The sequence below is a fragment of the Zonotrichia albicollis genome, chromosome 25 (genome assembly GCF_047830755.1).
Source record: "Zonotrichia albicollis isolate bZonAlb1 chromosome 25, bZonAlb1.hap1, whole genome shotgun sequence".
Lineage (NCBI taxonomy): Eukaryota > Metazoa > Chordata > Aves > Passeriformes > Passerellidae > Zonotrichia > Zonotrichia albicollis.
Genome location: NC_133843.1, coordinates 3,658,920 through 3,682,002, shown reverse-complemented (window position 1 = coordinate 3,682,002; position 23,083 = coordinate 3,658,920). Strand labels below are relative to the sequence as shown.

Sequence of the window (23,083 nt, the reverse complement as noted above, 5' to 3'; positions counted from 1 at the left end):
GCTGGGCATCACCTGGGTGGGTGCATCGTGGGGACAGACAAAAAGGGAATGGGACCAGTTCCAGCCTCCTGTTCTGGAGCTTGGGGTGGGGATGGAGCCCTGGGGTGGGGTCTGCACTGCTCCCCACGTCCTCTGCCACCCCTGCCACCCCCGCTAACGGAGGGAGGGCGGCGGCCGGGTCTGCAGCGAGGCTCTGCAGGTCCCTCCCGCGCCCAGCGCTCCCGTCATGTGGTTTCGTACCCCCTGGACTCATTTCCAAAAAAGCATTTCCTCCCGCTGCGGTTGGGTGTAAAAGCCTGTCTGGGGAGGGCTGGCGCTCACTCGCCGCGCGTCGCGTGCTGCTGACGGCAGCCGTGGGGTGCCGGGGCACCCTGCCCGGGCAAGGAGCTGCCCCGACACCCCCCTGCACCTGCGCCGCTCCCCGCAGCGCCCCGGCATGACCCAGCCGCATCGGCCACAAGGATGAAGTGTTGCTGCCCTGGGGTGGCTTGGGTGAGTGCGGTGGCCTGGGGGGTCCCATGGAGAGCTGGCACCAATTGTGGGGTGTCCCACGGCTGTGACCGTAGCAGCTCTGGAGGAGGGAGGGAGGAAGATGGATTAACCCCAGGGCCAAGAGCGCCAAAACCGCTTCCCCCTCTGGCTAACAGCCGGGGCTGGGTTGGGTCGCACCAAAACATTGGCGGTGTGGCGTGACCGCGGGGCCACCGGCCGTGAAATCCCGGCCACAGAGCGGATGCGGCCGTGGGAAGGGTGGGGTCAGTCCTGGGGCTACAGCAGGGCAGTGCCTGGGGAGTGGCTGTGCCCACAGACCGCGGGCAGCTGCCCTCGGGGCTCCGGTGCCAACCTCGGCACCGACAGCTGCGTTACGGGGGAGACGCGCTGGCACGGCACCAGCGGAGGGCTGTCCCCCAGCGCCGTGCCAGCCCCGTGCCCACCGGGCACCTGCTGGCCGCGCTGGGCACGGGCAGTGCCCGTCGGCGGGCGGGGGGCGCGGGCAGGGCCCCGCTGGGGACGGTCGTGCCTCAGCGGTGACTCAGATGTGCCGCTGCCAGCCGGGGCTGAGGCAGCGCCCGGATCTGCCGGCAGCGCTCCGCGAGCGGGGCGGCCCAGCGCGGTTTCCAGTCTGCCGGTGGCGGCGGGTTTAGTAGAAAATGATTCAACTGCCGTAATCGGGGCCATCACGGCTGGGAAATCCAGCCCCCAGCGAGGAATCCCCTGGCTCCCTGCCCACGCTGGCAGTGCCACGGCCCTCTCAGCCCTCTGCCCGGCCTGTGGAAGGGGTGTCAGCGTGGGCACCGCTCGCTGCACCCACCGGGGCTTCCAGGGGAGCAGGGCTGCCCTGCGGATGGCACCTGGCACCCCGCGGGGGAGCCGTGACCTACTTTGGGACGCGCGTAACGGGGCGCGATAGCATCGGGGAGAGCGTGAGCCAGGCACGGCTTCCTTTCGGGGAGGAAATCACCTCCTCTGTGAGGGAGATAAACCCCAGGAAAGTCAAAGCTGGCAGCGTTAACCCCTACGCGCCCGGCTACAGACACCTCCCTGAGCCGGCGATCTCTGGCACCACCGTGTGCCTGACTCACTGGTCCCCATCCCTGGGGACATGGCAGGGTCCTGCCGAGCATCTCGGTGCCGCTCCCCACAGTGCCAGCATGGAAGCACCATTTGCAGAGCACACGGGGGCACCTTGGCAGCCTCCTGGGCACAGGCTGTGGCACAGTGGCCCCCGGCAGGAAATTGCTTGCTCGTGTACTGCGGAGAAAGCAGAGCACAGGGGCTGCCGCGGGGCATTCCCAGCCCTGGGGCAGCACACCCACGCGGCTCTGGGGCGGAGGGCCGCTGCTTCAGTCGCTCAGCTTTGTGCAGGCACCGCCGTCCACTCAGTTCCAGGTACGGCTCTGGCTCCGGTAGCCCAGCATGAGCTGGTGTGTGAGGGCTGTCCCCAAAGGCTCCTGGAGCGACCCGTCTGCCCGCAGCCCTGCTCTCTCCCTGCTTGCAGGTGACCTTGGCAGCGCTGTGGCTGGCAGCCAGCGAATCGCAGCCCCCAGGGTGGCGGGACCACGCCGTGCTGCGAGGGCAGCGGGTCCTGGTGCAGCCACTCCTTCGCCTGAGGAGACACACGGACAGACGGCAGTGCCCTGACGGCATGAACTGGGTGGAGACTGCTCGTCAGTGCTGCCCTCAGTGTCCCGCAGGTGAGCACTGCCCGGTCCCTGTGGCATGGCACAGCACACCGTGGCACAGCAGGTGCCTTGCTCAGGTGGCCGTGCTCCCTGTCACCCCACTGTCCCTGCAGGGACATTCCTGAGAGAGGCCTGCGTGTGTGATCCCTGTCCTGCCGGCACATTCCGCACCCGGCCCAACACCCTCAGCGAGTGCGAGGCCTGCTATGAGTGTGACCAACACGGTGAGCTGGCACCTCAACACCCCGTGCTGTGCCATGCAGTGCCGTGCCGTGCTGCTCACTGCCTGCTCTCTGCAGCTTTCCAGAGTGTGCTGAGCAACTGCTCGGCCACCAGCAACATCGCCTGTGGCTGTGAGCCCGGCCGATTCCGTGATTGCGTTGACACGCTGTGCACCGAATTCTCTTGCAAGAAGTGCCAGACCTGCACTGGACGCCTTATCCAGCGACCCTGTGAGTGCTGCCAGCTGCCCCATGGCACAGCCTGCCAGCTGTGTCACCTCTGGCTGTGCCACCCTGCCTCATTCCCACCCTTTCCCCAGGCTCAGAGCTGCAGGACACACTTTGTGACAGCAGCTGCAAGCCTGACTTCTACAAAGAGGGTGATGAATGCCGGCCATGTCACATGTAAGCATTGACCCTCCAGCCAGGGATGCATGTGGGGCCTGTGGTATGGCACAGCATGGCACAGCATGGCACCCATGGGTCCCATCTCCTTGCAGGCGTGCCGTGGACACGTGTGGCAATGAGTGCCAGCAAGCGTGCGGCAGCAACAACAACAAAGGTATGGGGACAATGGGGCCAGGGTTGGTGGTGTGCAGTCACCGTGCTGGCCAGCTGATGGGAATGCTCCTGCTCCTCCTTTCAGGCTCAGGTCTGGAGTACATCCTGCTGGGACTCACCGGGCCTCTCTTCCTGGGTGCCCTGGCCATCTACCACAAGAGGAAGAGGCTCTGGCATGGGGGTGGTCCCCACCCCATGGCACAGGCCACCACCTCAATGCCCGGGGCTGCAGCCACACCATGGTACCAGTTCAACGCCTGGAGGTGGCACAACCCGTGCTGGACCCACCCATACTCCCCACAAGAGACAGAGCGAGGCACTGGCACAGCAAAGAAGAGCTTCCAACAGGAGGCGTTGCTGCGTGAGCCACCCAGTGAGGAAGGAAAGCCCTCCTCATCCCCAGAGCCCCGCGGTGCCTTGCTGCAGGGCAGCCAGCTCTACGCCGTCATCGACGTGGTGCCAGTGCGGCGCTGGAAGGAGTTCATGAGGATGCTGGAGCTGCGGGAGGCAGAGATTGAGCTGGTAGAGCTGGAGGTGGTGCACATCCGTGACCAGCAGTACGAGATGCTGAAGCGCTGGTGCCAGCAGACCAGTGCCACACTGGACCACGTCTTTGCCGCCCTGGAGCGCATGGAGCTGGCCGGCTGTGCTGAGGCACTGCGCCAGAGTCTGCCCGTGGGACCCTGACCCCAGCGCCAGCACCCTGGCACAGGGAGGGCCCGACACCTCCACACCTCACTGGGCACCCAGCCACACCCCTAAGTATTGTTACTTATGCCGTGTAGACATTTTATGTCAGTTTTATGTCCCCTTCCCACCTGCCTGTTCCCCCTATTTATGTCCTCCTGCCCCCAGGGCCGGGGAGGACCCCATGCCCCAGCACATCGTCGGTTGCCCAGCCCCTCGCGGGACGAGCGGGCACCGAGCCCACCCGAACCCATGGGATAGTTCTCAAGGCTGCCCCTCCCCAATAAAGTGGTGTGTTCTCCATCCGCCAGCCCTGGCCCTTCTTCACGGGGCTGTGTCAGCGGGCACCAGGGCACTGGTGATCCCAGCACCGCCACTGGTGATGTGGCACCCACAGGTGAAGGGGAATGTGGGTGCTGGCAGAGATGCAGGCAGTGTGGGTGTCGGGGTGCTTGTGGCGATGTTGGTGAGAGGGCACCGCTGTGGGCGAGCGTGGCGTGGCTGGGGGGTGCTGTGGGGAGCCCCAGGAAGGCGCGGGGCACTGCTGGCGGGGTTTATCGTTTTAATCGCTGGAAAGGCAGGCGGTCTGGGCAGAGCTGAGCCGGAGGCTGGCCTTGAGCGGCTCTGGAGGGGCAGTGGTGAGGGTGAGCGCGCTGCGAGTGGTGCCAGCGGGGCGTGCGGTGAGCCCGGCCGAGCCGGGCGGGGCGCAGGGAGCCGCGTGTCCCACGCTCGCTTTGCATCGGGCAGCGCGGGGGAGCGGTGGGCTGGCGGCAGCGGGGAGTGGGGGTACGGGGGGCTACGGGTGCCTGGGGCGGTGAGGAGGGGTTCTCTGGGTTGGGCTATGTGGCCATCCACGGCAGGAGGAGGGTGCCGAAGCATGTCGCGGTCCATGGGAGGACCTGCCAGTCTCCTCCTGCTGCGAAGAGCCAGGATGCGGTGTGGCGTGGCTAGTGCTTGGCTATGTCCCCCTTCTTGAGGATGATCTGTCGCTGCCAGGGCGCCAGCTTTGTCTCATCGTACCCGAGAGTCCTTAGCTTTTCCGACTGCTCCTTCTCCTTCTCCTCCTCCTCCCGCTTCAGCTTCTCCTGCTCTTTCCTGCTCAGCAGCACAGGGCACAGGGCGCCGCGGTCACCAGAGCCGCGGGGGCCGCCGTGCCCGCCCACCCAGGGAAGGGGCTCGCTGCACTCACCGTTTCTGCTCCCTGCGAAGGCAAAGGGAACACTGAGGTTAGTAGAGCCGCGGGAGCCACCAGCTGGTGCAGCATCCCCTGACCCTGTCTCACCTCTCCTCCTCCAGCTTCTTGCGCAGGATGTCCCTCCTCCAGGCCGGCATGCTGGCCAGGCGCGCCTCCTCTTCCTTCTCCTGCAACAGACAGCCGAGTTACCGGCACCGCCCGCCCTCACTGCCGGCACCGCGGGGCCGCAGCATCATCCTGGGGCGCGGCACCCCATCCCTGTGGCAGCGCCCTCCGTGGCACGGTACCGGTGGGGTCACTGGGGCTCGCCGACCGTGCCCACGTCGGTGCCCACCTTCCGCCGGCGCCGGGAGAGGAAGGAGCGCGTGGCGTGGCCACAGCCCTTGCAGCACACCACAGCTTTATTGCACGACACGCGGGGGCCCACACTGCCCCGGCACCGCAAACGCCACACCACAGGGGAGGGCAGCCCCGGGGCTGCGCCTCCCACACAACACACAGCCACGGCAAGCGGCACACACTGCAACCTCGGCCCGGGGCCGCAGAACAGCGCCCAGCCTTCTGCCAAGCTCAGCTGCACCACGAGCCACCGAGGCCGGCGAGCGCACCCTGCACCAGCCCACAGCTGTCCCCTGAGCTTGCTGCTGCCCCGTGCCACACCACTGGCACAGCCTGCAGCATCTCGTTGGAATCAAGTGTCGAACATCTCTGCCTCCTTCTCCTTCCAGAAGGAGAAGCTGCGGTCAATGAAGCGGCAGAGGTCCTCCTCGCTGAACTCTCCCAGCTCCGGTACCGGCACTGCTGCCCCCTGCCCTTCCGGGGCCATGCTGGGGGGCTCTGCCAGGCTCTCTACCACTGCCACGGGGTCATCCCCAAAAAACTCCTGCACGAGGTCCTCAAAGCCGTCGAGCCAGTGGCGGTGGCCAGCCTCGATCTGCTCCAGCACGGTGCGGTGGAAGCGGCGGACGCGGTGCCAGCTGTGGCTGCCCAGGCGGTCAAACATCTCGTAGCAGAGGAGGTGGCGGAAGCGCCGCTCCTCGGGGCTGAGGGGCATCTCCAGCAGCTGGAAGTAGCCCAGCATGAAGAGGTCGAGCGGGAGGGTGTCGTGGGGCATGGGCGAGCCGCCGACGTAGGGCAGGAAGTGTTGGGGCCAGTAGAGCACCGTGGTGCGGCTCAGCCGCCGGATCTGACGGCCTGGGACCCGGCGGGCAACACTCCTCCAGCGGGCCAGCAGCCGCCCCGCTGCCGGTCGCCGCCTTCCCGGCCGCCGTGCCCGCTCCTCCCCGGGCACCGCCGAGAGCGCCCGCTTCTTCCAGTGCTCCAGGAAGAGGAAGACTGCGCGCTCCTTGCACCCCTTGGTGCGTTCATGTGTGCTGCTGGGCTCCGGCAGCGCTGCCCTGCTCCTCCGCAGCGCCCCATCCCCGTATTCCTCCTCCAGGATGGGCCGGCGGGCGCTACCAGGGGGCTGCACCCGCTTGCGCTTGGTGACCCTGGGGGCAGGCGCGGGGGGTCCCCCTGGCCCCTCGTAGTTGGCCTTGAGGCTGCGGACGGACACACCGCAACCCAGGATCTCGCTGCGGACGTCGTGCTGGGCACCGGGGCCGCCCCCCGCTCCCCCCGCCCCGGGGCTCTCCCGGCCCCTCGGGGTGGCCGGTGCTGCGGCCGCGCTCCTCGGCACCGGGGGGGACCGGCTGCCGCGGGCGGGCGCGTCCTGCTGGGCGAGGGCGAAGCGCCGGGGGGGTGCCGGGGCTGCGGAGGGCGGTGCGAGCGGCAGCAGCTCCTCCTGCGGCCCCCCTGGAAGCGGCTGCCCCGCCTCGTGCATCACCCGCAGGCTCCCCAGCTGCCTCTCCAGGTGCTGCATGTCCTCCTCCCGCATCGGCTGCCCGGCGGGTCCCGGTACGCCCCCGCGGCACAGGGGCGGCGAGCGGCTCCCAGGCTGCGGCGGGAGAGAGGGCAAAGGGGCTCCTGAGGCCGTGCCGCACGCCCCCCGTGCCGCTGCCGCCGTGTGTGGCATCCCCGGGGTGTGACACCCCTGCATGCAGGTAGGGTGGTGCCCAGCCCAGTTAGGGGCCGGGGGCAATGCCACGCACGCCGTCTCGCCAGGTCCTGAGCTGCTTGGGCCGTGCCCGCGCCGCGCTCGCCGCCGCAGCACGAGGGACCCCCCTACCTTGCGCCGCTGCTCCTCTTCCTCCTGCATGCGGAGCTGCAGCTTGCGAACCATCACCTGCCGCTTCCACTCGGGGATGGGCCGGCCGTGCTCGTCCTGGCTGGGCACCAGCGCCTCCACCTCCGCCGCTGCCCCAGCGCCTGCTGCCGGCACCGGTGAGCTCCCGTTGAGCACCGGCTCCGGAGAGCCCCCTGCCAGGCAGCGCGGCGGCCCGGCAGCCTCGGGGGTGGCCGGCGGGGTGGGCGTCCTGGTGGGTGACGGGGAGGACACTGGCGACTCTGCCTGTGGAACGAGGGAGGGAGGGCGGTGGGCACTTGCCGTGCCGTGCCGTGCCGCGCCGCCGGCTCCCCTGGCCCCCATCGCCACCTACGTTGGCCCCTCCCTGGCCGCTGCCGGAGAAAACAGTGGTGAAGCCTTTGCTCTGTGGCGTTGGCTTGAGGCTCTTCCCAGCTTTGATCTCGGCCAGCAGCTCCGAGTTGTCGCCGGTGGGGGACATCATGTTGAAGGACTTGGTGCCTGAAAGGAGGCAGAAGGGGCAGTAAGCACCCCGGCATCACCATCTCCCTGCCCCTGTGAATCCCCCACCAGCTCGCAGGGTAGGGGGGTGAAGGGGTGGCTGGCTCGCTGCCCCCCTCCACACTATCCAGGAGTCCCTGAAGCAGCATCCAGACACCCAGCTCAGCATCCACAGCACATCCCCAAACTCCTGGGTCCATCAGACCCCAGTGGAGCAGCCCCCCAGCACTCAACAGCCTGGCACCCCAGCTCCACAGATCTGTAAGAGCAGCACTCCAAGAGCAGCTCACAGGGTCTTGGCACCCTGCTGCAGCAGCACCCCAGCACCCCAACACTCAGCTGCAAGGGTCCCAGCCTGGCCCCAGCCCTGAATGCCACTCCATGCCCCAGAGGCACTGTGTCGCAACAGAAGCGTGCCTCTGCAGGGATAGCTCCGTGTCCGGTGGCAGCCTTGCCACTGCAGGACAGCTCCTACACTCCCCTGGCATCTCCCGGCAGCGATGCACCGACAGCCTGAGCCACGCTCCCTGCCAGCCCAGTGCCCAAAGGGCTGCGTGGCACCTGCACCCCACAGTCATGCCACCCGCCTCGCGAGCACCCACCGTCCGTGCCAGCCATGCGTGACTCCCTAAAGGCCCATGGTACCGTGCCAAGGCAGAGCCCCCTCCCCGCGGCCGGCGCCCGCAGCTCGCCCCGCTCGGAGCCAGAGGGCTGCGGTTGCTGAGGGCGCAGCGGGACGCTCGCGCTGCCATCCAGCGCCGGCTGGGACCCCCCGGTGCCGGGAGCCGGCGCTAATAAAGCGGGCGCCGAGCAGCGGCCAAGCCCGCGGGCTGCGCTCAGAGCCGGGGGAGCGGCCGCAGCGCTCACGTGGCGGGGTCACGCCGGCCGGCTGAGCGCGAACAAAGGCGCTCTGTGTGTGCGAGGCCGGCGCTGCCCGGCCCTGCCAGCCCTGCCCTGGCGCCTCCGGCAGCCCCGCACCGCCGCTCGGCGTCCCGCGTGGCACCGGCGACGCGCGGCAGCGAGGGCGGGCAGGTGGCAGCGCCCGGGTGTCACCATCGATGCCATCGATGCCCCGCGGGCGCGGCACGGGGCCTGTCCGGCTGTGCCCCGCGCCAGGGCACCCCCCGAGCAGGGAGGAGCGTGGGGCCGCGGTACTTACTCTTCATCTGCCTGAGCGCCTTTCCTCCTAGGGAGAGAAGCAGAGAGGCGGCGCGGGGCGCGCGGCAGAGGAAGGATTTGGCCACCGCGAGACAAGAGAGAAGAGAAGCGGCCAGCAGTGAGAGCAGGCAGGGGCGAGCGGGCGTGGGAGCCCCCGCGCCGACACCGGAGGAGAGAAGGACAGAGAGGCTGTCAGGAGCCGCGCGGCCCAAGCGCCGCGGGAGGAGACGAGCCAAGGAGGTCAATGCCACAGTGCAGCCAACGGGACAGTGCCCAGGATCGCTCCCCGTGCCCACCCGGCACCCTGCCACTTACTTCCCGTAGAGGACGAGGAGCGGCGGGGGCCGGCGGGAGTCTCGGCGAGCGGGGGCGGCGGTGGGGGCGTCGGGCAGGCGGTGTCGGGCAGCGGAGGGGGCGGCGGTGGAGGCGGCAGCTCGGCACCGGACTTGCTCTCCCCATTGCTCATGGTGTCCGTCGAGATGGGTGATGCCTGGAAGGGAGCATGGGCAGGCGTTGCTCGGTGCTCGTGCCGCTGAGCTGGGCACGGCCTCGCGGGGCAGGGCTCACCTCCTCGGTGTGCGCCATTCGCTGCGGGCCTGGCTTCTCGGCCGCGACGTGCCCCAGGTGCTTGTAGTAGTCACCGGTGCTCGGCTGCTTGCCGAAATTCCTTGACCGCCTGCTGGAGTCGGCCCGGCGCAGGCCCTCGGGGCTGCTGTCACGCGATGCCAGCTGCAATGGGGAGCCCACCTCAGCCCCGCCGTGCCAGGCTGTGACCGTGGCACAGGGCTGGAGTGGAGTAGGACCGTGCCAGTTTGCCTTGGGGCAGATGCAGAGCTGGGACGGACAACGGGTGCATGCCCTGGGGTCTGTTCGGCTCTACCAGGGGCTGCGTGCCATGTTGGCAGCGTGCGGCATCAGTGCCTGGCACTGTGACCCCATAGCTGTGCCCAGGATCCTGTCCAAGCCTCCCCCGGGATAACCCCCTGGGAACAGGAGTGCCGAGCCCCAGCCCCGCGGATTACAGGAAGCTTATCCCGCGCGGGGCTGGGGCCGGCTTCCAAACCTCCCTCTGAACAGGGCTCTCAAGCAGCGCAGCCTCAGCTCACCCCGGCGCATTCCACAGCGGCTTTGCGAGCTGTGCTGCCGAGTGCTGCTCTGCAGGGGGCTGTGCCTGCTGCCTGGGCTCGGGATGCCATCGTGGCATAGCCCTGCTCCCCTTGCTTGGGGCCCCACTATTTGCATTTCCCCGATGCCACCTCCACCCATAGCATTTTCACGGTGAGCCCAGCTGCTCGCTGCCACTGCCACCAGCCCCAGCTAAGTCAACAAACGTCAGCTCAGTGCTTCCTACAGCAGCTGCCATGGGAATTGTGCCAAGCCTGGCTCCCACTCCGGCAGTCCCAGCCCCGGTCTGGCACAAGGGTCTGTGCCGCTGAGCCCCATTCCATGGGGCACCCACACCGCTGTGGCACCGCTCTGCCACACGCCCACCCTCCCCAAGGCAGTCCATTGCTCTGGTAAGCACTAAAGAGCCAAGGCCATGCACAAGGAGCACTGTGGGGTCCCAAACCCGCCATGTGCCTGGCTCACACTGCTCTGCTGAGACCCCCATCCCATGTGCCCCGTCCCCCAGAGCGTTGTGCTCTGCCAGTGTCCTGACCATGCCCAGAATCCTGTCCCTGGTGAGGTGGCAAGAGCCAGAGTAGGGGGTCAGGGCGGCCCCAAACCTACTGCATCCTTATGCCCCCCCAGCCCGCCATGGAGGGCTGCACCCCTCTTACCTGTGCACGCCTGGCTGAGCCCTCTCAGCTCCTGGCAGCGCTGGCTGTGCCACCCGACACCTGTGGCGCGGGCGACACCGGAGCCGGCCGCTCGGGTTACCGCCTGCGCAGCTGCCCACGCCCAGCTCGGCATGGTGCCTGTGGTATCGCCGGGCCCATGGGCGCGGCTGCCATGGCGTGGTGCTGCCCGGTGCCCCAGCCAGTGCATGGCAGCAGTGCATGGCCCACCCAGTGCCACGGAGCCACCAGAGCATCACTGAGCCCAGCTTGCTGCATCCTCACTGCTGGCTGAGCCCCAGCCCTCCCAGTGCATGCCAGCATTGCAGGCATGTGGCCTCCAGCTGGGACTGTCCCCTCCCAGTGCAGGCAACAACTGCTCAGATGGATGATGCCCTGTGGCATGTCCCTCCCGGGTGGTGTGTCCCTTGAGCTGTGTTTGGGGCGTGGTGCAGGGGACACGGTGCATGGGGCCGTACCTCTCGGCGCAGCGCCTGGCTCTCCACATGCCGCAGGTTGTTCTTGGCCCGCACGTAGATGTCAGCGGTGTGGGGGGCAGCGGGGGGCGCAGGTGCAGGGTAGCCAGGGGGTGGCGGGGGTGGCCGGGTGCTGGGGGGTGGGGGTGGCGGTGGGGGGAAGGCAGGGGGTGGTGGCGGCGGGGGACCCTCGCCTGCTGGGCCCCGGCCCCGTGGCCGCATCTCAGGGTCCAGCATGTCCATGTACGCCTGCATGTCCGCCAGCGCCGGCTCAGGCACCCCTGCGCAGGGCAGGGGGTCAGGGGGGGCTGGACCCGCGCCCCCCGCCCCGCGCCCCCTGGCCCCGCACTCACGGGCGGCGGGGGCCCCTGGGGGGCCGCCCCTCTTCTCCCCGGTGCTGGACTGGCTGGAGTGGCAGGAGTCGTAGTTGGAGAGGGTGCTGGCAGGGGAGCCCACCTCGAAGCGCGCCTGGGGCACCGACGCCGTGGTGTTGGGCGAGGACATGCCCGAGTCGGGCTGGCGGCATTCCCCGTCCGCCGAGGGGTCTCGTGACAGCACGCGGTGCTCCACGCTCTGCTGGCACAGCCCAAGGGTCAGGGCAGGGCTGGGGAGGCCCTGGCGCTCCCCGTGTGCTCCCCACGCCTCATCCCTGTACCATGTTCTCCACGGTGCGCAGGTACTGGGCGCAGTGGCTGTGGCCGTTGTAGTCGGCGAGGTCGGCCGCTGTGTAGCCATCCTGGTCACGGATGCTGAGGTCGGCACCGTTCACCACCAGGATCTGGCAGCACTGGGGAGAGTGGGGGCGCATGGCAGGGCTGGAAGGAAGGCCCTCCCCTTGCCCTGACACCCTGCTGGCCACCAGCACCCACCTCCAGCTCGCCATTCTCGGCGGCATCGTGCAGCGGCGTGCCGCCCCAGCCATCGGCAGTGATTTCCCCGCCGTGCAGCAGCAGCCAGCTCAGCACCTTGGCGTGGCCACGGCTGGCAGCAAAGTGCATGGCTGTGGCCCCCTCAGCATCCCGCTCCGACAGGCTCACCGTCGTGAAGCTCATCTGTGTGGGGGCAGGTGGGCTGAGCACTGGGGCCCTGTGCCCTGTGCTGTGCCACCATGCCATGCCACCACACTGTGCCCGGACAGTGCTTACCAGCCACACGATGACAGTGTTGTGGCCCATCTGGGCGGCGGCGTGTAGTGGGGTCATGCCATCATAAGCCCGAGCATGGGGGTCAGCCCCACAGTCCTGCACCAGGTACTGGATGATCTCCAGGTGGCCTTCCTGGCAGGCGAGGTACAGCGGGGTGGCCCCCGTCTTGGTCTGGGCACTCAGCGTGCTGCAAGTGGGGCACAGCGCCCGTCACCTGTGGCCACTGCTGCTGCCAGGGTTGGGACAAGGGGCGGGCAGGATGCAGGGACATGGGGGCTTGTAGGACACAAGGAACATGGACAGGTGCAGGGGAGACAGCTGTGGGCAGGCAGGGCAGTGCCAGGGCTGGGAGCTGTCCACCCCAAGGCTTCCCATGGGTCCCCGTGCTGCTGCGGTGGCTGCAGCTGCAGCGGGAGGTCACTAAGTTAATCAGCCTGCTTAGGCTAAGCTCCTTCCTCCGGCTGTTTTTGGACACTGCAATTTAGTCGTATTTTAAAGTAAGCTGCTTACGCAGCACCAGCCGTGGAGCCGGCGGGGAAAGGCCAACCTGCGCCATGATGCCCAGCTGCTGGGTGCTGGTGTCCCCTCGCTGCCTTGGCATCCTTGTGTCTCTCATCCTGAATTGTGCATCCCAAATTGTGCAACCCAAGCCCTGAATCCCACATCTTTTACCCCACAGACCCATAATCTGCATCCCACATCCCCACATCCTGCCTCCCGACCCCACAGGAAGCTGTTTTATTAAGTGCTCCATAAAAAAACCCCCTGTTGAATATTTAAAAAAGGAAGAGCAATAAATACTCTGCTCTGTTATCACAATGATCACAGGCCCTAAATAATTGATCCCTGTAACTGTGAGACGGGCTGTGGCCAGCACTCCCTTCCCGCTGTCCCTTGCGTGCCATGCCACCGAGTGCCTGCCCCGTGCCCAGCAGTGCCAGGCTGGCACAGCCCTGTGGGCTCCTCGAGATGGGGATGGGGCTTGGGGCAGCTGCAGATTGGGGTGCTGGAGTCAGTATGAGCTCAGGCACAGGGGCAGTCCCTGATTCCCATTTCTCAGTAATTGGGAAGGGGTTAAACCACTCGGGCACTGCCACTAAACTGCTTTGGCAGATGGCTGAGCCCCCATGCTGGGCCACCGGCTGCCGGGGGCGATGCGAAGGTGGGCCGGGAGCATCCCGCAGCGGCACAGCGGATTGGATTTCGCAGCTGTAACGGAGCCTCCGGGCAGGCGCGGGGCTGGGAGCAGGGCCAGCCCTAAATAATTTAGGGGGAAGGCGGTGACAGCAGCGGAACAACCCCGGCAAGCGGCGTGAAAGGCAATGCGAGCGCCGTGCCACACCTGGGCTGGCACGGTGGGCGTCGAGCAGGAGCAGTGACCGGTTTGGGGCCGGGCTTGGGCTGCAGGGGTTAATCCCAGAAGTGCTCAGGGCTAAGCTGGCACACCTGGGTCAAGGAGATAAAGAACTGGGGCTGGGACAGCTCTGGCCAGTAAGTGCCAAGGGATTCAGGGATCTGTGTGGCCCTGCCTGGAGAAGAAGATGCAGGACTCTGGTGTTGTGGCACCCAGAGACAGAGGGGTGCCGAGTGCTGGTTCACATCGCGCTGCCTCAGGACTCCCTGGATGTGGGAGAGCTCTGCAATCCCTCCCATCCACAACCCTGGAGCCTTCCAGGGACAATGTGGAGCAACAGCGCATCCCCCCGGCTCCGCTTTGGCTGGGTCTCTGGGTTATTTCTAGTGGCCTCTGCCCACCACAGGAAATCGGATTATTGGCCACCTAATCACCTGCTGCAGCCTCGTGGCCAGGCCCGGCATCGCGGGCCCTGTGGGCTGCTGTGCCACGTAACGGGGGCACCAGCCCGGCCCCGGGCACCGCTCAGGAGGAAAAGCGGAGATGCTGCCGCCGCGGAGCCGTCCGGGAGAGGCTGCCGTGCCCAGCAATGCCCACGGACCTGGGCAAGCGGAAAGGTCGTCTCCGGCGCGGGGAGCAGCCTCTCCTCGGCGGTCAGCCTAATCCATTTACATAACAGCGGGCGGACAAAGGCGGCTGTGTTATCGCCCCGCGCCAGGAGCCGACTCAGCGGCCAGTGACAATATTTCTGCCAGCGCTCGCCCCTCTCCTCCTCTCCCTTTCTTTCTGGGCCATAAAGAAGGTGCAGCTGGCTGCCCAGCCTGATAACGCGGCCGCGTTGCCCTTGGAGCTGGGGGATCAGGGTGGCTGCAGCATTCGTCCCCAGTGCTGGCACCTTGCCCGGTGGCTGGAGGGAGGGTTGGGGGCACAGCAGGCACCCCGTTCTCCCACTAACCCCGCTCCTGCTGGTGGGTGCCAACCTTCCGGCAGACCCTGTCTCGCTGCCAGCAGCGGGGGCCGTTACCTGGGGCAGTGTCCCAAGAGGAGTCGCAGGGAAGGGAAATCCCCTTTCACCGCGGCGTAGTGGACGGGCAGCGCTCCCGTGTTGGTGGCTGCCGTGGGGTCGCTGCCTCCGAAGCGGAGGAGCCACTCGATCACCTCGTGGTGACCGAAACGGGCTGCCAGGTGCAGGATGGTGGCACCAGAGTTGTCTGTGTCCTGCAGGAGGAAGTGGGACGGCTGTCAGTGCCAGGCACCAGCCCTTCCGGCAAGGGGGTTGGGGACCGCAGGGGCATCCCCCAGCCGGAGCTGGTGCCAGGCGGGTGGGGCGGACAGGGTGGAGTTCCGTCCGTACGGAGCGGGGCCGGAGCAGGAGCACAGAGCATCGGAGCGACCGTGGGACCAGCGTGTCTGCCTCCATCAAGGGCCTGCGTCCGCACACAGTGAGTGCAGCACAATGCCCTCCTTGTTCGGAGCCCCTAACCGCGAACTCGCCGCCGAGCCCCGCTGTGCCTCCGGCCCGTCCGCCCTCCACGCTCGGTGGGGCGCGGGTAGCGCTGGCCCCTGGCCAGAAGGTCGCCGATGCGTGCTGACCCCTTCCTTCCCGATTAATCTCCTCTCCCAGCCCCGCCGCCTCCTCTTCCTTCGGCCGTCACATGTCTTTAACTCTCGGCCGGCCCCGGGGCAAGCCGCTTACCGCCGCGGTCCCGCCGTTGTGTAACCCCGGAGGGGGCGGCAGCCCCGGGCAATATGTGCTGCCCTCGGGGCTGAGCCCCTCCGGGATGCCGGGGACTCTCCGGGTCCGTGGGATGCCGGCCGCTATGCGCGGCGGAGCCCTGTCCGTGCCGGCTGGGACGGACCCCGGCTGGCCGTCGGCAGGGTTGGAAGCACCACGCTTGACCGTGTCCCCGCGGCCACCGCCACCCACACGGGACCGCGGAACGCCTCCCCGGCCGCCCGCGCCACCGAGGGCCCCGCCGCCGCCCCCCGCGCCCCCGCTCGCACCTGCACGCCGCAGCCCCCCTGCGTGAGCAGCCACTGGAGACAGGCGAGGTTGCCGGTGGCGGCGGCGTCGTGGGCCGGTGTGGCCCCGTTCCGCGCCCGCGCGTCCCCGCGGAGCGCGGCCTCGGCCGCCAGGTACCGGAGGCAGGCGAGGCGACCGGCGCGGGCGGCGTGGTGCGCGGGGGACGCGCCCAGGGCGTCCCGCAGCCCCGGCCGCAGCAGCCCGGCCGCCCGCAGCCCCCGCAGCGCCTCCACGTCTCCCTGTCGCGCCGCCTGCAGCGCCCGCTCCAGCGCCATCCCGGAGGCGGCCCCGGCCCCAGCGGCCCCGGTGGCGGCCCCGGCCCCGGCGGCCCCGGCCGCCGCTTGGCACTGTGCGGCGCTCCCGCCCCGCCGCCCCCCGGCCCCGCCGGCTCCTCCTCTCCCTCCCCCGGGGCCGCCCCTCCGCCCGCCCCGCCCGACGGCGCGGCGATTGCCCGCTGCTCGGGACCCCCGCCCGCTTCCCCCGGGCCCTGCTGGGGCAGCCGCGCTTTGCCGAGTGGCGGACGGGACCAGAACCGGCACCAGTTCAAGTCCGGGTGGACCCCAAAGCGGACCGTTCGCGGCTGCCTGTCGGCGGCCCGGTGTAGCGGCCCCACGGGTGGCCCCTTCCGCCACCCGCCCAGGCAAGAGGCGCGGCAAAGATGGGCTCCTCCGGAACCCTCGACGTGCGCTGCAGGTCCTGGCTGTTCAGGCAGAACGGGGGGCGCTGGGCCGGAGGCTGTCCCGCCTCAGCCGGCCGCGGGGTGCCGGCAGCCAGGCACGGTCCGCTTTGGTATCCACCCAGCCCTGCAGCGGTCCGGTCCCGGCCGCCGCTGAAAAGTTTTTTTACGAATCGCTGGCGGGGCGGCGGGCGGCGCGGGAGGACGGGCGGGAGACCCTCCGTCAGCACCGCGGACAGCGGAGGCGCTTCTCGATCAGCACCGAGGACAAGGCAAGGCCGCCCTGCCCGCCTCCTTCCCTGCCTGTCCCCCGCCCTCCCTGCCCGGCCCTCCGGCCCTGCCTCGCCGCGGTTTATAAAGCCGGTAGCGGCATGGAGAGCGGGAGCGCCATGTCCCCACCGGGCGTTGGGCGGCAGACACCCGGCTCCGGCCCCGTCCTGCCTCCGCCGAGCTGTGCAAAGTGACAGCTCCGGCATTTCCAGCCCGCTGCGCCCGCGGGAGGCCCCGTCTGCCTGCAGACCCTCCGGTCCCTCACGGAGACTCGCCGCCGCGCTCGCACCGACGGGAGCCGAGAGCTCAGGTGAAGCCCTGAGTGCCGTGGCTCCCGGGCGCGATACTGAACCCCCTCCGGACCCTGCGAGCTGTCACTGTCTGCTCGGGACTCGCCAGCACCCGACCCAAAACCCCGGGGCGCTACCGGGAACTGTGTTACAACCGGAGAGAGCCGACGGCGCCAGGAACGCACCAGGAACGGTGCTGCCCGTGCCGACCCTAAGCCGGTGGTTCCTCACGAGTCCCCGAGCTGGCGGGGGGACCCCAGTCCCGGTGGGCTCACACGAGTCCGCGGGCAGCCCCGGACCCCAGTCCCGGTGGGCTCACACGAGTCCGCGGGCAGCCCCGGACCCCAGTCCCGGTGGGCTCATACGAGTCCGCGGGCAGCCCCGGAGCCGCCCGGTTCCGCACTCCGCCCCGCGAGCTGTCCGCCAATGGCGGGGAGCGGCGGGGGCGTGTCCGGGCGCGGCGGGGACGCGTCCGGGCGCGGCGGGGCGGGGCCAAGCGCGGCGGTGCCGCAGCGCCGCTGCGGGCGGGGCGCCGGTGCCGCCATGTCGGAGCCGGGGGCCGCGGGCCCTAGCCCGGCCGCCATCCAGGTGTCCAGGTACGGCCCCGCCGCGGTCGGGGACCCGGACAGGGCTGGGCAGGGAGGCGGGCGTGCTGGGGGCCGCGGGCGAGTGCCGGTCTGCGATGGAGATGCTGCCCGCCCGCCCTGCTGCCGGCAGCGGCGGCGCCGCCCGCTTTAGTCATGCTGTCAGTGACACTGACCGCGGGCAGAGCGCAGCAGCGCCGCGCCCGTGCTCCGTGCTGCGGGGGCTGGCAGCGGGCAGCGCTGCCGCGGCTCTCCCGGGCGCGCTTCTCCCGCCAGTGTCCCCGCGGCTCTCGGGCGCGGTCGCGGTGAAGCAGCCGCTCCTGTCCTTGCCAGCGCGCAGCCGCTGCCCCGGTGCCCCCCGGGTCGTTATTCGCCGTTGGCAGGAAGCGCGGCTGCTGCCGGGAAGCCGCGTGGAGCAGCGGCACGGGCCCGGCTCGGTGTGCGCCGCACCGGGGCCGGCGGGGTGGGGCCCTGGTGAGACGCGGGGTGCCCCGGCAGAGGCGCCCTGCTTCCTTCCGCTCACAGCGGTTTCCACCGCCGCTCACAGGAAGCCGCGTGCGAGCAGCGATGTCCCGGCAGCTCAGCCGGTGGGCGATATGCTGCCTCCGAGCAGCCGCACCGGGGCTGGGCTGGGGGCGCGGCAGGTGTTGTGAGCTCTCATGTGCCTCCTTCGGCAGGATTATGCGCCCAGACGATGCCAACATCGCGGGGAATGTCCACGGGGGAACCATCCTGAAGATGATCGAGGAGGCAGGAGCCATCATCAGCACCCGCCACTGCAATTCCCAGGCCGGGGTGAGTAGGTGCCGGTGTGTCTGCCAGCCTCTGGCACGGTGACCTTCCACTCCCTGCCGTGTCTCACTGGGAGTGTTTCCTCCTGCATGCAAATCTGGCTGCAGCCAGGTCCCAGTAGCTGGAAGCATTCTGCTGAAATTGTGGTTTACCATGAGAAACATTATTACTCATTATTGCTGTTAATGTTTTAACTCCTGAGAAAGGCAAGTTGGGGCAACTCTAGTGGTGCTTACAGATGGGGAAGGAAGCACGGCCAGTGGCTGATAAAGGTGGCAGTTGCAGTATCCGAGCTGCACATGGCATGGCAGGTTTGGCTGGTGTCAGGGAGCTGCCAGCTGTGGTCCCGTGGCGTGGCTGTGATCACTCTCTTGGCTGTCTCACCGTCCCCAGGAGCCCTGTGTGGCTGCACTAGCACGGGTGGAGCGGACTGACTTCCTGTCACCAGTGTGCATCGGCGAGGTGGCCAACGTCAGTGCCGAGATCACCTACACCTCCCGGCACTCTGTGGAGGTTCAGGTCAACGTCATGTCTGAAAACATTTTAACAGGTGGGTGGCTGCTGGTGGCTGTGTTCCACAACACCAGGAATAACAGTGAGCTTGCAGAGGTGACCCCATCCTCTGCTCCAGCACGTTCGGCAGAGAGGAAATCTAGTGTTTTTATTGACAGAGCTGGGAGTGGAGGGAGGGCTGGTGCTGGCGAGGGAGGCCAAGCAGGCTGCCTGGGATTTATGGCTCCATTGTAGTGAAAAACAGCAAAATCTGTTCGTAGCTCTTCCTGCCTGATTTGCTGCCTGTGGCTGCCTTTGGCCTGAAAAGTCCCTTTTCCTGCTGTTGCTGTGACAACCAGTTCCGCTTGCTGGGACATCTTCCCAAAAGCACATTGTCACATCTGCTAAGAGCTAAAGCCTGGTAGGAGCCAGCAGGGCAAGGGGCCACCAATGCCAGTGGCATTGCCAGTGTGTGCCCAACCCCAGACTGGTGGCAGGTACAGCACTGCTGGCCTTGGCACCTTCACCTGCTGCCCCCTTCTCCTCCAGGGGCAAAGAAGGTGACGAACAAGGCGACGCTGTGGTATGTGCCACTGTCCCTGAAGAACGTCAATAAGGTCGTTGAGGTTCCCCCCATCCAGGTAGGACAGCTCACTTGGGTCCCCCCTAACTGGAATTTGTCCTCCCCATGGAATGGCACTAACCTGGCCCTGTTGGCACTCCCAGCTGTGCCAGTGGCTTTGCCAATCCCATTCTTACCAGCCTTCTATTCCAGTATGCGAGAAAGGAGCAGGAGGATGAGGGGAAGAAGCGTTATGAGGAGCAAAAGCTGGATCGGCTGGAAACAAAGCAGAGAAATGGTGACGTGATCTTACCTGTCATCAACCCAGGTAACACGGGCAGTGTGTACCCAGTGCAGATTGCCCAGCAGTACTTGGAGACCAAAGTGGTCCCCTGGGCATCCCCTGGGCCCTGTAGGTGCAAGTGTGCATTCTGAAACACCACACCAGGGATGGGGATGGGATTTTGGAGCAGCAGTGTGTGAGTGGAGGGGGAGCTGAGTGGATACCCATGGTACCTTGAAGGGGCTGGTGCATGACATCCCCTCTCCAAAACCCTGTTCCTGTATCCTTGTGTGCTTGTGTGCAGCTAGAGCTGGTTTTGCTCAGCAAGGGGTAAATGCAAGTGCTGGGCAAGGGTGACCTCTAGGCCTGGCTGTGGTCTTCATTCAGGCAGAGGTGGAGGAGAGGTGGCACATGAGGAATGTTGGGGAAGCTGATGGGGGATGAAAGTTGCTCAAATGCTTTTTTCTCCTCTGTCCTCCCTGCTCACAGACAGGCAGACAAAAGGTAAGGTTCAGCGGGCACTGCTCCATGGGTGGTCACCCTGAGTGGGACTGGGCTGCTTTTCCTTTCTTTGAGCTTCTTTAACATCTCTCATCAATCCTTCTGAGAGAGGATTTCCTCTACTGGGAGTTTGAGGGTGTGACTTCTGTCACCTGGAGGGTGTGGTGGGACAGAGGTCACCAGGATGTGCCAGGGCTGGGGGCATGGATGTGAAAGTCTTCCCACCAAGGGGAACACAGGGGCTCTATGCAGCAGGGTCTGGGAGGGGAAGCAGACGGCAGTGTGACCCAGTTCACTCCTGTTTGCTTTCATGCTCTTTGAAAGCTTGAAAAGAAAGAAATGAGCTGAGCTGGAATAAAGTGGATGGGTGGAGATTAGAGGGAGGCAGCAGCCCGTCAGGTGATGAACAGTTTATGCTCTTGGAACTTCTCCAGCCTGATTTAACCATTGATTTCAACATAGTTCAGCTTTGCACGAGCCAGCCCCATGTTTTCTTCCTTTGGACAACTTAAGACAGGGGTGTATGGGTGCCAGCTGAGTAGCTCTCACCTTGCTTTGCTCTCTAACCAGAGCCACACACCGTTGGCTACAGCCAGTCCAGCCTGATCCACCTGGTGGGCCCGTCAGACTGCACACTGCTGGGCTTTGTGCATGGAGGTGAGTGAGCACTGCCTGTGCAGCACCTGGGCTTCAGCTCCAGGTGCCTTTTCCCTGGAGCAAAGTGTGGTTGGAGAATGACTGTTTTTGGTGGGCTCTGCCTCTGGAGGCATATTGACTGTCAAGGTCAGAGTTGCTTTAGCTGAGACAAAAGCTTCATCTTTTTCTGTGCCCCAAAAGCTCATGTACTTGAACTGTAAATCCTAGTTTTGTCATCGCCTGTGAGATTGCAAATCTTGGAGTACAAGCATGCAGCGTGTGACTGCTGTTATCTGAAGTAATTTCCTCTTGGCTGGCAGCACCCATCACCTGCAGGGCTGGCATGTGTGGTGCAAGCCCTGGGAGAGGTGTGTTTGCTGAGAGCTGGGACAACACATACTAATCCTTAAACAAACAAAACAAACATGGTCAGAGCTGTTTCCTGTTTGTGGGGCTGATCTCACCTTGTAAGGGTGAAGTTTGCTCAGAGAAATTTGGGAGAGACAGAGCTGACCTTAATCGCAGGTCTGTGAGAATATTGCCCTGGTATTGAGAGGAGCCCTTGTACTGGATTTTCCTGAAATTGGGACTTAGTCTCCAGTCCAACTCCCCAGCATAGGTTTGGCCATGCTAAGGCCTTACTGACCTTTGTGTGGTTTCCCTGAAATCCCACTGACCTCCCTGAGACAGGACCCTCTGCCTGCCCTCACAGGTGTCACCATGAAGCTCATGGATGAGGTTGCTGGGATTGTGGCTGCCCGCCACTGCAAGACCAACATTGTCACTGCCTCGGTGGATGCCATCAACTTCCATGAGAAGATCAAAAAAGGTACCAAGGGTGGTGGCAGGCACTGTGATGTGCTGTTGCCACACCGTGGCTCCCTTGGATGTGCTTTCAGGACATGCTGGCAGAGAAAATTAGACCCTGTTTGATTAATCCTGTGCTCTGCTTAAGACATAGCTTAAGCATAAAACACACTTTACCCCGTGCTCCCTTGATGAGCTCCTTTCTGTTTCACAGGCTGTGTCATCACTGTCTCAGGACGTATGACATTCACAAGCAATAAGTCCATGGAAATAGAGGTTTTTGTGGATGCTGACCCGTTTGTGGACGAGCCCCGGGAGCGGTACCGGGCCGTCAGCGCCTTCTTCACCTACGTGTCCCTGAGCAAGGAGGGGAAGCCCCTGCCCGTCCCGCAGCTGCTGGTAAGAGCTTTTGTCTTTGGATTGGGCCCAGCAGGGCCATCACCTCTCCTGCTCCTCCTGGGGCAGAGCCCAGCCCAAGAAATCCTCTTCCCTTGAGTTACTCAGCAGAAAAATATAAGCACGAACGAGACATCCCAGGACAGGCTTCAGGGGGTTTTATTTTTTGTTTTGTTTTATTGTTTCATTTTTGTTTTTGTTTTGGGTTTGTTTTGTTTGTTTTTGTTTTGGGATTTTGATTTTGTTTTGTTTTGTTTTAATTTTTTATTTCTTTTGAAAAGTGCCAGTGTGGAGGTTGGGGATTTTCTCCTTTCTCATTGTTGAGAACAGGCTGCATGCAGGGGGGGCCCTGAGTGGCAACGGAGGCCCCCCATCCCTAATAGCTGCTCCCCATGGTGTCCCCATTCCAGCATCCTGCCTGTATCATCTCCCCTAATCCTGGCAGGGCTTTGCTGACACGGTGCTTCCGACTGGGGGTGTTGCTTAATATTTGATGTGGCACAGGTCTCCTTCTTAATGCAGGCCACGCTGGCTGTCATGCTGCATGTTTGACAGAGAGCAGCACCTCTAGAAGTGTGAGGGGAGGCGTGTTTCCCTCCCACACACACTTGCAGCACACTGACACCACAGCTTTGCACTCTTTCTGTGACTTTAGACCGAGACAGAGGACGAGAAGCGTCGCTTTGAGGAAGGGAAGGGCAGGTACCTGCAGACCAAAGCCAAGAGGCAGGCGCAGATGCAGCAGCAGGCTGCCCAGCAGTGACCTGTGTGGCACCAGTGCCCGCCAAGCATACAGGTTGTTCCCGTTCGTTTTTTGTGTCCGGCCCGCGCCAGCCCCGCGCCTCCGCCCGCCCCAGCCTGCTGCCGGCTCCACCGCTTCGCTGCTGCTGCTGGGCTCAGCACTGCACACCTCGTGCTTCAGGTGGCTCTGAAAGCCCCCAGGAGTCTTCCCAGGCACTCACCATCTGCTTCCAGAGCCATTGTTGCTGTTTGATCCTGTTGGTGACGTTCCTGCCTGTGTCAGAGCCAGGCTGGGGGCGTGTGGTGGCTCGAGGGGCGCGTGAGGCCGCGAGTCTTTGTGCTGCTGTGTTCGACTCGCTGGTTTGTCCTACCATGCACACCAAAGCTTTCGTACGTGCTGCGCCGCGCTGGGGCCGCACTGAATGTCTGTGACATCTCTAGGTAGTTTTCTGTGCACATCTAAGTTATTTAAGGAATCCTGTGGCATAAATAAAATCTGTTTCATTGACTGGAATGAAAGGCTGATACTTTTATTTCAAAACAATTGTGCTTTTCCTCCCTCCCCCAGATCCGCCCGCGCTCCCCAAGT

At 65.7% G+C, this 23,083-nt stretch overlaps 4 protein-coding genes across 10 annotated transcripts; 2 read left to right on the top strand and 2 right to left on the bottom strand.

The window, feature by feature from the left end:
* Positions 1–196: 196 nt before the first annotated feature.
* TNFRSF25 (TNF receptor superfamily member 25) lies at positions 197–3,942 on the top strand. The gene is made up of 7 exons (XM_074558645.1): positions 197–492; positions 2,000–2,195; positions 2,297–2,407; positions 2,483–2,635; positions 2,725–2,809; positions 2,905–2,966; positions 3,051–3,942. Exons 1-7 carry the CDS (start codon positions 463–465, stop codon positions 3,650–3,652), a joined length of 1,239 nt encoding a protein of 412 aa, XP_074414746.1. The 5' UTR covers positions 197–462; the 3' UTR covers positions 3,653–3,942.
* LOC141731805 (espin-like) lies at positions 3,927–15,847 on the bottom strand. 4 transcript variants are annotated; one of them, XM_074558633.1, is made up of 15 exons: positions 15,446–15,847; positions 14,466–14,659; positions 12,088–12,274; positions 11,812–11,994; positions 11,598–11,729; positions 11,296–11,515; positions 10,946–11,223; positions 9,256–9,417; positions 9,004–9,178; positions 8,690–8,716; positions 7,385–7,530; positions 7,015–7,296; positions 4,935–5,014; positions 4,842–4,853; positions 3,927–4,747 (listed from the first exon to the last, which is right to left on the bottom strand). In XM_074558633.1, exons 1-15 carry the CDS (start codon positions 15,737–15,739, stop codon positions 4,600–4,602), a joined length of 2,520 nt encoding a protein of 839 aa, XP_074414734.1. In that variant the 5' UTR covers positions 15,740–15,847; the 3' UTR covers positions 3,927–4,599. The 4 variants fall into 4 exon arrangements, with proteins under 4 accessions (XP_074414734.1, XP_074414732.1, XP_074414736.1 ...); XM_074558631.1 differs by having other exon boundaries at positions 10,946–11,515; XM_074558635.1 differs by lacking the exon at positions 10,946–11,223 and having other exon boundaries at positions 11,399–11,515.
* LOC141731806 (espin-like protein) lies at positions 5,030–6,992 on the bottom strand. The gene has a single exon (XM_074558644.1). The coding sequence runs from the start codon at positions 6,883–6,885 to the stop codon at positions 5,539–5,541; it is 1,347 nt and encodes a 448-aa protein (XP_074414745.1). The 5' UTR covers positions 6,886–6,992; the 3' UTR covers positions 5,030–5,538.
* Positions 15,848–17,111: 1,264 nt separating the features above from the next.
* On the top strand, positions 17,112–23,013 carry ACOT7 (acyl-CoA thioesterase 7). Of its 4 annotated transcripts, none has more exons than XM_074558648.1 (10): positions 17,112–17,296; positions 17,962–18,079; positions 18,470–18,626; positions 19,118–19,209; positions 19,344–19,458; positions 19,903–19,917; positions 20,485–20,571; positions 21,263–21,379; positions 21,572–21,756; positions 22,409–23,013. In XM_074558648.1, the coding sequence occupies exons 1-10, from the start codon at positions 17,127–17,129 to the stop codon at positions 22,514–22,516; spliced, it is 1,164 nt and encodes a 387-aa protein (XP_074414749.1). In that variant the 5' UTR covers positions 17,112–17,126; the 3' UTR covers positions 22,517–23,013. The 4 variants fall into 4 exon arrangements, with proteins under 4 accessions (XP_074414749.1, XP_074414750.1, XP_074414751.1 ...); XM_074558650.1 differs by lacking the exon at positions 17,112–17,296 and adding an exon at positions 17,722–17,871; XM_074558649.1 differs by lacking the exon at positions 19,903–19,917.
* The last annotated feature ends 70 nt before the right edge of the window (positions 23,014–23,083 follow it).